This window comes from Bombina bombina, chromosome 1 (genome assembly GCF_027579735.1).
Source record: "Bombina bombina isolate aBomBom1 chromosome 1, aBomBom1.pri, whole genome shotgun sequence".
Taxonomy (NCBI): domain Eukaryota; kingdom Metazoa; phylum Chordata; class Amphibia; order Anura; family Bombinatoridae; genus Bombina; species Bombina bombina.
Window position 1 is genome coordinate 1,162,366,308 of NC_069499.1, and position 13,850 is coordinate 1,162,380,157.

At 31.6% G+C, this 13,850-nt stretch overlaps 1 protein-coding gene across 1 annotated transcript in view; it reads right to left on the reverse strand.

The window, feature by feature from the left end:
- The window catches only part of MEOX1 (mesenchyme homeobox 1), a 57,263-nt gene extending 44,605 nt beyond the window's left edge, over window positions 1–12,658 (reverse strand). Inside the window, exon 1 of the mRNA XM_053694241.1 lies at window positions 11,856–12,658. Coding sequence (XP_053550216.1) covers window positions 11,856–12,306 — 451 coding nt within the window. The 5' untranslated portion in view covers window positions 12,307–12,658. The remainder of the gene's footprint in view (window positions 1–11,855) is intronic.
- Window positions 12,659–13,850: the final 1,192 nt, after the last annotated feature.

Sequence of the window (13,850 nt, forward strand, 5' to 3'; positions counted from 1 at the left end):
AATTTCGAAATGTTATATTCGAATTCGAATGTGACATTCGAATTCGAATGTAAGATTCAAATTTGAAATAGTATTTCTAGTTTACAACTGTGTTTAATAAATGTAATATTCAAATTCAAATGCTGCATTTGAATTTGAATGTCACATTCAAAGTGAAAATATTATTTCTAGTCTAATACTGTGTTTTTTAAATTTAATATTCGAATTTGAATGTGACATTGGAATTTGAATGTGAAATTCTAATTCAAAATAGTATTTCTAGTCTAATAGTGTGTTTTTTAAATGTAATATTCGAATTTGAATGTCACATTCGAATACAAAATAGTATTTCTAGTTTACAAATGTGTTTAATAAATGTAATATTCAAATCTAAATGTGACATTCAAATTCGAATGTGACATTCGAAAACTGTAAATAACATTTGATAATAGAATTTTTAAGAATATTTGTTCTTATCAACATTCTATTATGTAAATCGAATTTCTACAATAACATTTGTTCTAACATTCGAATATAAACACATTCGCCCATACCTAGTATACGTATACCCTGTGAGCTTGTGCACATCCAGAAGGTGTGCATATAAAGTTTGATATTGGAGGTAAATTGGAAAGTGTCTTAAAATGGCATGCTCTTTCTGAATCATACAATTTTATTTTGACTTGAGTGTCTCTTTAAGTGTTCTGCCATCACAGCAACAAATAACTAACATTTGTAGGCGATCAGTCTAGTAGCTGCTAACAATGCCACAGTATTCTATCAATTCTAGTTTCTGTTTCTGTTTATATTTGTATTCATAAACCTTCCCCTGGCTCCTAAAAAGGGTTGGCTATTTATCAAATTGATGGGCATTTGAGGGGTTTTTTTTTGTTTTTTTTTGTAATTTTTTTTTTGTTTTGTTTTTGTTCATTAAATAGACCTTTAAATTAAAAAAAATAAATAAAAATAATAATATTTATACCAACTAGCAAATTCTTCATGCAGTATAATCTTGGTAACTGTTAACAACAGGCATCATGCCCTAAATAATGTTTGTTCTTAACACATTTCTGTGTTAAAAAAAACCCCAAATAACATTAGCAAAGCATCTAGTCTAAAATAATAAATCTAATATCCCAGAGCTTGTAATGTTAAATGATTTGCTTGAATGCAATTTGAGTATCATACAAAGGAGTAATCACTTCTGTGACCCAAGAACTCTAAACGGGGTCACATCTGGAGATTGAAGCTATTTTAAATACAAAAATATGTCACTTATAGGTATTATTAATGCCTATCATACGTATGGTTGGCTGGTGAGGTGAGAAAAGAAAGGGTATGAGTTCATCTTTATTTACTAATTTTGTGTACATTTTTCCACATATCTGTTTGTCTGACTTGAATATCTGTTGATTCTCTGTATAGATGAAGGAAATAAAATTGCCATTAGTGAATTTATCTATGACCAATAGAAAATTTCAAGAAATTAACAAGAAATTTTTATTTTTCCTATCATTATTATTTATGTGTCATAACACCCCCTGACTAGTAACTCGCTATATCATTTGTGATACATTATTCCTTAGCCTTTAATATCTTAAAAAGCATTTCTGTGTTTAAAGACATTTTTTGAGTACCAACCTTTTAGCAAAATGTGTTATTGTAGTAATATGAGTGTACCCCACATGTATGGTGTACAGGAAAAGCATAGCATTAGTACAGATGTATCAAAAATATAACATGTTTTTATAAATGTTATTTAAAATATATAGCATATCATGCCATGCATACATAGCAGTACTTTCCAATTGTCTTTAGATACATTACTATATTCGTGTTAGCAATAAGGGTTACCATTTGTGATATAACTGGCAGCACTTGGAGAGTCAATAATTTAGCTGAATTGCTTGTAGCAGAAGCATTTTTGCAGTCAGAAGCATGTTGCTCATGCTATGCATTTTAAGTATCACTAGAATAACCCTTTATTGTGCTTGATGGAAACAAATTAAATTAGGTCAATAATAGTTGGTCAGGTAAAGTTGGACCAAAGTATAGCTATTCTCTAATATCTAACATTGAAATATGTGAAACCAACACGGACTGACTGTCAAATGGCAAAACTTTACCCAACCTGTTAGTAGACTGCATTAATAATATTCTGATTGGTTGTGCAGCATTTGGTCTTTATTAAAGGGACATAAAGCACTTTGAGATGGTAATATAAAATTATAAAACGTGTATGTAAAAAAAAGTCTGCAATGTACTTTCATTATTTATTTTCTCCCCTTTTCCTGTAATTCCATTCCGAAACTGTGAGCTTTTTAGTTCTTGTTAGAAATGGAAATGCAGAACACTGTTATATTCCCCACAGCCATTGACTGCACACTCTAGTAACCTATTTATAACTGTCTCTAATTGGCCACAGCAGAGCAGATAACCTCAGTTACAACATAACAGCTCCCATTGTTTTATAGAGACTTAAAATTTACACTTATTTTGTCAATATTTAAAGAGCTAATGAAACTTTAAAAAATACATATACATGTTATCCTCAGACTGATCTTTCATTTGAATGCATCATTCCATTTAGCATTTATTTAGTGTTTAATGAACATTTAAAGGGATAGTGTATAGTAAAATTGCCTTTTTGTATGTGTTTCAGATAATTTTTTTTACCAACTGCAAAGTAATTTGGTATTGTTCCTTTAGGTTAGGTTTTTTTTGTAAATGAAATAGCTGTTTTTGCTAGTTGAAAAAACAAATTACCAAAATGGGCTGAGTCTGCAGGGAGAGCAGCTATTGTTATCTTATTTTCTTTATATACACAGTGGCCTCCTTATCTGACCTGTGAGTACACAAAAGCAACATCTATTGAAAATGAATATTTTAGTACAAATATCTCCCTAACCCCCCCCCCCCCCCCACACACACACACATACACACACACATGTGCATGGAAGTAAACGTGATCACTTGAGTGCAATTACATTTAATGCCATTGGGATAGCCCAAATTCAGAGCTCTGGTCAAAAAAGTTTCACAAAATACATTAAAAATACATTTAAAAGTAAAGCTATAATCATAATAACACTGTCTCCTAAACATTATCACTGTGAATAGACCGTTGTAACTTCAGATGTACAAAGACATCAATAGGTTTGAAGACAGATGAAACTGGAAGTAAACAGACAAAATTGTCCAATGTTTCATAGCCATAAGAAGGAAATTTTTGTTTACATTTTGCACTTGTAAGCTATTTGTTTGAAACATCTTTTCATAATAGCTTATTGTTAATGGGCATTGATGTATGGAAGCTGTAAACCCAGAAAGAAAATGCTATCACTTGCTTTCTGCTTAAAGCTATGGTAGTTTTTCTAGTAAGTTACTTTGTGTACAGGGTGATGTGGTATGTTTGCATTGTTATAAAATATAAGGATATTATTTGTGAGCAAGCACATAGCTAAAGTGCCACATGATAGCATGGGGGATGAGCAACTCTATAGACTTTATGATAGGGGATAATATTTACGATCCCCAGAATGTCATCATTTACATTTTGAATATTACATTACAGACTGAGGACGCTGAGGACTCCAGCTTGCATGTAGCGCATTTAATATCACTATTAGTAATGGTTTCAATACTATTCTTATAATGCAAACCATCTGTGCTGATGGACGCAGGATTAGCCAACTGGAATGAGGTGTATTTGGGCTAGTGGTTTAAGAAGTATTTAATAGATTATAAAAAGTGTATCATCCTTACAGCAGGTTGTAGCCTAATGAAGAAAACCAATATGGGATTTGAAGAGACAGGAAACTGCCATATTTTCTACAATACACATACATTGATTTCATTTTTGCATTAAACTATTGATATAAAGTGTATTTTAAACAAATATAGTATATGGTATATATAGTATATATACAAACAAAAACATTTTTGCCTTTATATACTTACAGATAGTATTTTGTAAGACAATAAAAGCCTTTTGGTGTCTTGGGAATAGTTTGACATAAATTCCAGCACAACCATTTTCTCCTCCCATATTTTTACAATTCTTTTATGTGGTCTGTTGTTTTTCCAACACCTTGTAAGCTGTGAAAACAACCATTTACCCACCCTTCTATCTCGCCACCTCTCCTCTGTCTTGTCAGCCTGTTAGTGCTTTTATCAGTTAAACCAAACAAACACTGGCCCATTTGGCTGTACCATAGACCAAGCTGGGAAATTGTATCTACCAGGATTACAGACCACATCAAGTTTAAAATAAATATTTAAATAAGGAAATTCAATTTAATACAAAAAAAAAAAAAAAAAAAAGATTTTTCAAACTTTTTTTTTTTTTAGCTACCACTGATTCTCATATAAGCTTATTCCATTTATATTTTCAGTTGGGTATTTCAATTGATTTGACATAGACCAAACACTCATGCAAACTCTGCAGCAGAATACTTATATTAGAAAAAATGAGGCAGCTTAAAACAAGCTAAACAACATATATATTTCAAGTAGTGAAAGAGAGAGAGAGATACTATACACTATACATGCTAGTCAACTCACACAGATGTATTGGTAGACTGGGACAAGCCTCCACTAGGGTGTCAAGAAAAGTAGATTTATGCAGCATTAAAATGTAAGAAACATTTTAAAATGTCCTCTATTACATATAATGAAAATATTTAATATATATTTGGATCATGTAGACTTACGCTAAGTCTATGAGTTACAGCAAGTCAGAATTTTTAATGATGTGTTTACTTTCAGAAAATCAAATCAATAAACAAAAAATTGCACTTGAGCAAAAAATGTTCTAGTTATGTCAATAATCCATTAGGAAATAGAATGCAAAGTTTAATTTACACAATATCCTGATAATTAGCAACTAAATCTTACTCTCTGATACAGGTTTAAGTTTAGCGTCATTTGTAAAGAAATCAGTTCTTTCTGCATGCATGAATTTTCATATTATTCATTTACTTGCTTTTCCTCTATGAATTAGTTTATTTTGCTGAAAAATAATGGGGCATTGAGGCAACCTATTGAGCACAAATATAAATTGCAGAATAACATTAACAATGGTATGTTTTTATCAAATGTTTTTTTAAAAAAAATATTACAGGAAAATGTACTTTTTTTTTCCATTTTAAATTTTAAACAACTTACAATTGGAAAATAGTTTTTAAAATATATGTATAAGTCCTTGTTTTTTTCCAAGGAACGAAACATTAATATAATTGTACTAATACTAAGCACAATCAGTGATTTATTTAAAAAATAAATAAAAATTAAAAAAAATTTCCCATATCTACTTTCAACATTTTCATTATTAAGAGTTATTAGGAAACAAAGTTGATACATATTGAAATCTACAGTATTTTTGTCATATGAGTCTTCCTTTTTAACAAATAATATCCTATATTCTCTATTACATATGGACAAGGGTTAATGATACCCAGGCTGCATGGCCAAGTGACGACCTGAGGGCTACATGCAGCCCTCTGTGCTAGTTTTTGTGGCCCCTGGAAAAAAAGCCAATACTAACAACGTGTGCCATAGTTTTTGTGACCCCATAAAAAAAATGGAACTAAAAAATGTTTCTGGCTGACCGCAACTCTAAAAAGCCCTCTAGAGGTAAGAATATCATACAGAAGGCACCCTACAACCTAAGCAAAATCTGGCCTTGTGCATAGGGCTATCCTACGAACTAGATAAGTTTATACTGTTAGGTAAGGTCGGGCAGACTTGCTGGGCCTATGGCTCTTATCTGCCGTCAATATCTATGTTTCTATGTTTCTATGGACATTAGGAAATATGTTATTTGTTTCTTTAATAGCCATACCTATATATGTGGTTCTCAATGCTTCTAAATGATTGATCTGTGGCACCTATGGGTTGGGAAGCTGGCAACCCCTGATTTAAAACATAGTTTTTCTCATGCCCCATGTACAATATGATATTTGTTAACACTTTGTAATGACAACATTAAGCTTGCTGCCTAGTCTGTCTAAAGCGGCATCAAATGAAGAAGGTACACAGCAGTCAAATATGCCATCCTGTCCAGTGAAAGGCATTAAAATTGTCAAAATTGTGCTACAGTCGTTAACACTATAAATATGTATATTACTTTATATTAATCTCCCTTAATGAATTACTTAGCAGTGAGGTCTAAAGAAGCAGACAGGATTAAACAGCATTTGCTGTATTAGCAGACTGGTAATCTATATTTAGAGAACCTTCCGTAAGCAAAATTTCCCTGCAAGGATCTCAGTCCACAAATATTTATTTATTTATTCTGTAGTTGCAAAAGCCCATTGTCACCTGTTGTAAATCTTTAGAAATCCTTGTCACAATTTAACAAATATAACAAATTTGTGACTGAAAGATTAAAATCTACACCCAAACTGTACTACCTTTATAAATGAGTTGACGCACTATAATTTCCCTCAAATGATTCCAATATATTATTCTATATAAACAATCTTCAGAGGAACAATTATTTACCTGTATACATATTTTAAGAAATATATATGCATAATATACAATAATACTATTAAAAAATTAATGTGGAGAGCATAAGATCAGTCTTTAGAAATGGGGAAGTGTAGAGCAGATAAAAAAGCATTTGGGGATAGTATTGTGACTACTGAGCTTTAGGGGTAACAGGTCAAAAAAGCACAAAATGATACATCACAATTCATATGTTTTAAAGTCAATGTTATGGGTAGTATTTGATCAGCTTAAAATATTTTTGCTAATTTTATTGTGAAATTGTCAATTTATATATATATTTAATCATAATCCTTTAAAGGGACACTCAAGTCAAAATTAAACTTTCATGATTCAGATACAGATTACAATTTTTAACAACTGTCCAATATACTTCTATTAACAAAATTAACACAGTCTTTTTACATTTACATTTTTGAGTCCCATGTGCAATAATTCACAGTATATATGTATATGCATTTGTGATTGGCTGATGGCTGCCACATGATATAGGAGGAGTGGAAAATCACATAACTTTGAACTTTTTAAGTAAAAAAATCTATTACACACTTGAAGTTCTGACTAAGTGCTAACGCATTGTCTTGTTATCATGCATTTGTTGATTATACAAGTCTCCTGTATTTACTGGTCCTTTAATTAAATGGGCATTACAGTTTGTTTTTTGTTACATCCAAATGAGTGCATTTAAAAATGCATTACAGTTTTGTTTTGTTTTTGTAAAATGGGTGGTGTTGTACTGAGGGGAAAAATATATCACTTTTCTTCTTACAAGGTGTGTCACTGCTCACCAAAAGAACTGAGGGAGTGATGCTTATCAGCCAGTGAGTTTCTATTGAGCAGATCAGTATTACACCAACATTAACCTTCTGTAATTTTATAAATGAAAATAAACATTCATGTAAGCACGGGAGAGCCAGGGTTGCTAAGAAGAATGGATGGTTAAATCAAACTATGAGTATTCAAAGTAGAAATTTGGCCTTGACACAAGTGCAAATCCAATACAATTAAAATATTTGAGCTTAAAGGGATATGAAAGCCAAATTTGTTCTTTCATAATTCAGATAGAGCATGTGATTTTAAACATCTTTCTAGTTTACTTCTATTATCATTTTTCTTTGTACTCTTGATATCTTTTGTTGAAAAGCAGGGATGTATGCTTAGGAGTCGGACCATTTCTGACATGTAGTGCTCCAGATGCCTACCTATGTATCTCTTCAACACAGAATATTATGAGAACTAAGCAAATTTGTAAAATGGTATCCTCTGTCTGAATAACAAAAAAAAATATTTGGGTTTCATATCCCTTTAAGTGACGCTCTAGTCAAAACTGAAATAACTTAAAGGGACATTAAACCCAAATGTTTTCTTTCATTATTCAGATAGAGAATACACTTTTAAACAACATTCCAATTTACCTCTATTTTCTAATTTGCTTCATTCGTTAGATATCCTTTGTTTAAGAACTAGAAATGCACATGGGTGAGACAATCACATGAGGCATCTATGTGCAGCCACCAATCAGCATCTTCTGAGCCTATCTAGATATGCTTTTCAGCAAATGATATCAAGAGAATGAAGCAAATTAGATAATAGAAGTAAATTAGAAAGTTGTTTAAAATTGTATGCTCTTTCTAAATAATGAAAGACAAAATTTGGGTTTAATGTCCCTTTAAGCATTTCAAATGTGAACAGAAACATAGCAATGCACCTGTAATATAACAACTGCTTTCAGATTTTGTGTCTGCGTAGAGAACAATTTGTGCCATGAGCAAGACGCTAAGGCTAAATTAAGTTGTAAAAGGCACACAGATATATGCTTTGCATGCCCCATGCACATAAAAAGCAGCCAGGAAAGACTTTTACTACAAACCCTTTTCGCTAATACATTTACAGTCCTGCAAACATGTTTCAATTCAAAATTCAAATGTACTTGTGGGCATTACATTTTTATATAGTGCCCCTTTAATGACACTTCTAGTGGCATTAGCAGTATTCAAAGCATGTTTCCTTAGTTCCTATACTTTGCAATCCACGTGGAAAGCCACTTTGTGCTGTCTAAAGAAATTAACATGGGAGAAACACTATAATAAAGGCTTCTGGGGCCTTCAAAATCTTGATATTAAAATCTAGATTGAAAATGTAATAAAAAACAACACTTCATTATGTTATAAAGCACCTGCAGCCTAAATATTTCATACAAACAGCATACTATTTTATGTCTTGCAAGGCACCCTAGGTTATAAAATATTTTTCATTTTCTTTATAGTGTACCCAATGACATCCATAAACTGAATGTCTTTAAGAACTGTGAGACAAGAATATTATAACATAATTACACTTGTCCATAGCTCAGAAATAAGTGCACTGTCTCAAACTAATTTATGATAACTGCTTGTGAGAATAATATATTTGTGAATTCTGGCAGTGATATTGTTTTACTTTCTGATTTCAAAATTGTCTTCAGAGTCCTGTAACAATAAAACTAATCACTTTGTTTCCACAGATTCCAAGATTATTGTGAGGAGTGATAGGTTAGGTATAAAGGAAATACAATGGCTAGCATATCTGGATTTTGGCTCAATAATGCAAACTATATCTGCAATAGTTGCATTAATCATATTGTTTTAATTCACTTTACTGCATTTAGTTTGTCAGTGTTTAGAATGAGTTACTGTTAATGTTAGATTTTACCTTGAGCTTTTATTAAAGGTAAATACAATTTACTCCATAGTATTAAGGTAACTATATAACTTTCTTTAAAGTGTAGTTCATAGACAACATCTACATTATATAACAACAAAACACTTTGCAATAAAAAAATTAAAATTGTGGTTTAGTTTAATGGTTCAGTCTTTTTTTGTTTTGTAACAATTTCTGAAAATGTGGCAACCAGCTTTACTTTTTAAATGCTAGCCTCATTCAAATCATTCCAGCAATGGAATGACATGAAATACAATGGAAAGTTGAATATTTGCAACACATATATTGTGTAAATCTTTTTTTCATGATATAAAATGTAAGCTAGAAGAATGCTAAAATAAAACTTTATGTCTGTAGATTTGACCCTCTCGTAGAACTTTAAGTGCATGTGCTGCTTAATTGACATATAGGTTTGATGATAAACAGCCTTTAAAGGGACACTCAGGTTAAATTAAATTTTCATGATTCAGATACAGCATGTACCAATTACCAACACAAATGATTTACTCACACAATTCCCTGTTAAACCCTTAGGTTTGTGTTTTGAGACCCTAATGTGTCAAAGCAGCCCTGATAAGCATATGTGTATGTGTACAAATCTCTTTTAAAACATATCTGGGTTTTGGGAGAAATTATTTTATAAGCTTTACAAATGCAATAAGATGTTGCCCAGTGCATTTATACAGGGTGTTAATTAAAGGGACATTGAACCCAATTTTTTTCTTTTGTGATTCAGATAGAGCATGCAACTTTCTAATTTACTCCTATTATCAATTTTTCTTCGTTCTTTTGCTATCTTAATTTGAAAATGAAGGCATCTAAGCCATTTTTTTTGGTTCAGCACTCTAGACAGCACTTTTTTATTGGTGGATGAATGTATCCACCAGTCAGCAAGAACAACCCAGGTTGTTCACCAAAAATCTAAACTTACATTCTTGCATTTCAAATAAAAGATAGCAAGAGAATGAAGAAAAAATGATAATAGGAGTAATTAGAAAGTTGCTTAAAATGTCATGCTCTATCTGAATCACGAAAGAAAAAAATTGGGTTCAGTGTATAGGCTCCTTTTTGGTAAATGCATAATAATAATTAATTACATTAATGTCATCTAAACTTACATTCTTGCATTTCAAATAAAAGATAGCAAGAGAATGAAGAAAAAATGATAATAGGAGTAAATTAGAAAGTTGCTTAAAATTTCATGCTCTATCTAAATCACGAAAGAAAAAAATTGGGTTCAGTGTCCCTTTAAGGATGGAGACCAGCTATTAAAAATAATAAATTATATTTATACACATCTTTGTATAGGCTCCTTTTTGGTAAATGCATAATAATAATTAATTACATTAATGTAATAGAAAATTATACATATTAAATTCAACCTACACATTTTTTATTTTTAGCATGGAGAATTTGTGAAATGAATGTTATTCTTTTTAAACAGTTTACAAACTATAGACTGTGTACAGTATATTAACACAATGACAGAGACATTTTGGTGGTGAGGTAATCAGCAGGGGTTGTTGGGTTTAAAGTTCCAGTGATTTTCGCACACATGTGCTAAAGGGCACTCATCACCACTATATTTAAATCTCTCGATATGAATTGAAAACTTTATTGAAAAAAAAAATGGGAAAAACTGATTTATTTTAAAGCAAAAAATATATAAATGATACTGATAGTATATATTTTTTATTTTGTTTCAAAACCTTTTTCATGACACAAATGAAAGTTGTTAAACATTTGTTAAAGTTTTGATTCCTAGCTCCTTGGGCACTAGATTGTAAAGGTAATGCTTACACATGTGTAAAGAAAAAGTGTTCACATGTCATATGTCTTTTCTACTATAGCGCAGTAATTAGTACTAGCATCAATCTTATTTAATCAGTGACAATAAAATATGATTAGATACAATCAGTGTGATTCCCATATATACATTTGGAATTGGCAAAGCAAGGAATAGTATATCTTGCCATTTGGAGCTATATTAAATAAATAATAAACTATACTGAAAACAGAATCTGTATTTCATATAGTACACTGGTTCACAAGTTATTCATGTAGATCTGTGGTAGATGATAGTTATTAAAGAGTCACTTAAATTTGGAAGATTGATGTTAAATTGTTAATATGCTAAAAAAAGATTTAAAGAATGGGATATGTGTCTGTGGTAATAATTGTGCAGATTTACTATGTAATTAAACACTTGTGACTATGTCTGTTCTACCAAATAATACATAAAGAAATAAGTACACCACAAACAGTTGCTTACTGAACAGCTTGTGTGCAGTAATACATTTTCTACATGAGTGCCCCATCTATATTTGTTATTCTGACACTATAACTTTGAAAACATCTAGTAGCCTAAAAAGCATTCCATTAATATGCTTCATTAATAAATATACTAGTATTTTATATACAATCTCATCAATTAACTTAATAATATTTTCAGTGTCAATATTCAATTAGCATGGATCATTCAGTTTAACAAAAAGTGAATTAAAATATTATTATTGTAAACTGTAAAATAAATATGATTTAATGGTTGATATGGAAGAAAAATAGCATTTTTAAGAATAGCTATTAAAATTAATATTTAAACTTAATATAATGTGGGATATGTTTTATAACTTGAAAACATGAGCTTGATCATTTTTACTACTTACCAGGGGTGTCTTTTTTTCTCTTTAAAGTCTTTTTTTCTGTTTCCTGTTGTGTACCACTTGACACCCCATAATCTTCATTGACACATCCGGAGCTGTCTACTAAATTCGGGCTACTGTTTTCTAACTCTCCCGAACTCAATGCCAGCTCTGGATTTAGTCTTCTCCTGGCTTCGGTAGCAGGAAAGTGCCAGTCCGAATGATGGAAAGTGTGGTGCTGTTCTGCGTAAAGTCTTTCCTCGCGAGGGAAGCTGTGGGGTGCAGTTGCTAAGCATGACGCAGAAAAATCTGAATATGCAGCAAAGTCAGGTTTTTGGTGGAAAGAAAATGAAACTTGCTGATAGGGGTGCAATGCTGAATTCGGACCCAGGTCTCCCTGCGGGTTCCGCATACAACCCCAGAGGGGTACCGCTGAATGGCCACTTCTCATACAGCTGCTTGCTGAAGGATCCATATGCAAATATATTTAATGTCCTTCTTTAACCAAAAAAAAACCCCCAAAAAACCTCTCAAGTCAATTGTGCCAAAGACTGTGGCAAATATATATCTTCAACCTCTGCTAAAATTTCTCCTGAGATAACTTTTTAAACTCTTTTTCCCTCTTGTGCCTCCTGGATAAAATGTGCATCACACAGTCATTCATTTAAAATCTAAGCATCTTAATATTACTGAGCACACATGCAGGGCCAGATGTGGATGTCATATAGACAGGAGCTTGTGATCTTTCCCTGGAAGTTTGTTGTGAAGTATGTGAAAGCATAGAGCTAGTGGTTTAAATACAAATGCAGGGTAAGGAGAGAGTGACAAGTTTGGGGAAGTGAAATGTGAGAGAGGGGAGGGAGGGGTTAACGGCACACATTACATCCCTCCAACCAAAGCAAACCAGGACTACTATTAATCACCAAGTAACCTTATATCCACATCTAATGGGATTTGCAGATGCAGACTTTTAAAGAAACATTTCTGTATTAAGAAAACGACAGAACTGCACAGGAAAAAAAGGGTTCTCTTTTATCTCTCCTTGTAACACTGCAAAGCAATTTTTATTGCTCTTAACAAAATTCTTTGAATTAAAAAAAGTCTTACACTATATTTTAAAGTCCTAGAGGTCAAAACCTAAAAAAACAGTACCATAAAACTTTCCTTCAAAATTGTTAACTCCCTACGACCAAAAAAGATCAACACATGAGTCATAATTATTATTGTATTTATATAGTTCTAACAGCTACTGTATAATTCTAGCTAATATTTAAGCTGGGCTACTGGTAGAATAAATATTAAAGGGGACATTTAGGGATTCTACAATTCAGTATTTTTTTTCCACTTCTTACATACTAAATAAAATATTAGCATAAAATAAGAACTTTTTTTCTTTAAATACACTTTATTACAACTATAAGATACTAGCTTCTATAAATTGTTTTCCAGGCTACTAGTACATATTTTATTGTTGCTTTTTTTCCCACCCAAAGCTCACTCTTCTAGAAGCTATCATCAGTTTCTCAATTTTATTATAATTATTATTATTATTATTATTGCTAATAATAATAATAATAATTTCACAATAAGCTTATTATTAACACTACATTATTGTTAATATTAATAGAAATAATGTTATTTAATTATTATTAGTATTATTACAGAACTAGGTCTAGATACTGTTCAAGATGCTATTGATAGCAACAGTGCCAGAGCATAGTAACAGCCCTGTTGCTATCAATAGAGGTGGGTTAGCTATCACACATTTAGGTCACTCAGAATTTGAATGGCTCGAACACCGTGACAGCTCCCACGTAGAAATGATAGCAATTTACTTTCTATGGGATTTGCTATACACACTATCTGATGAATATATAATATATCAAATTATGTACTGCAGGCTGTAATGCTCTTGAATTTTCAGTTTTTGAGTGACACCTAAAAGTCACACAAAAGCTCTTAGGCAGACAATACCCTAATGGGAAAAATAAAAAATTAATTATCTTCCATAATCAGTTA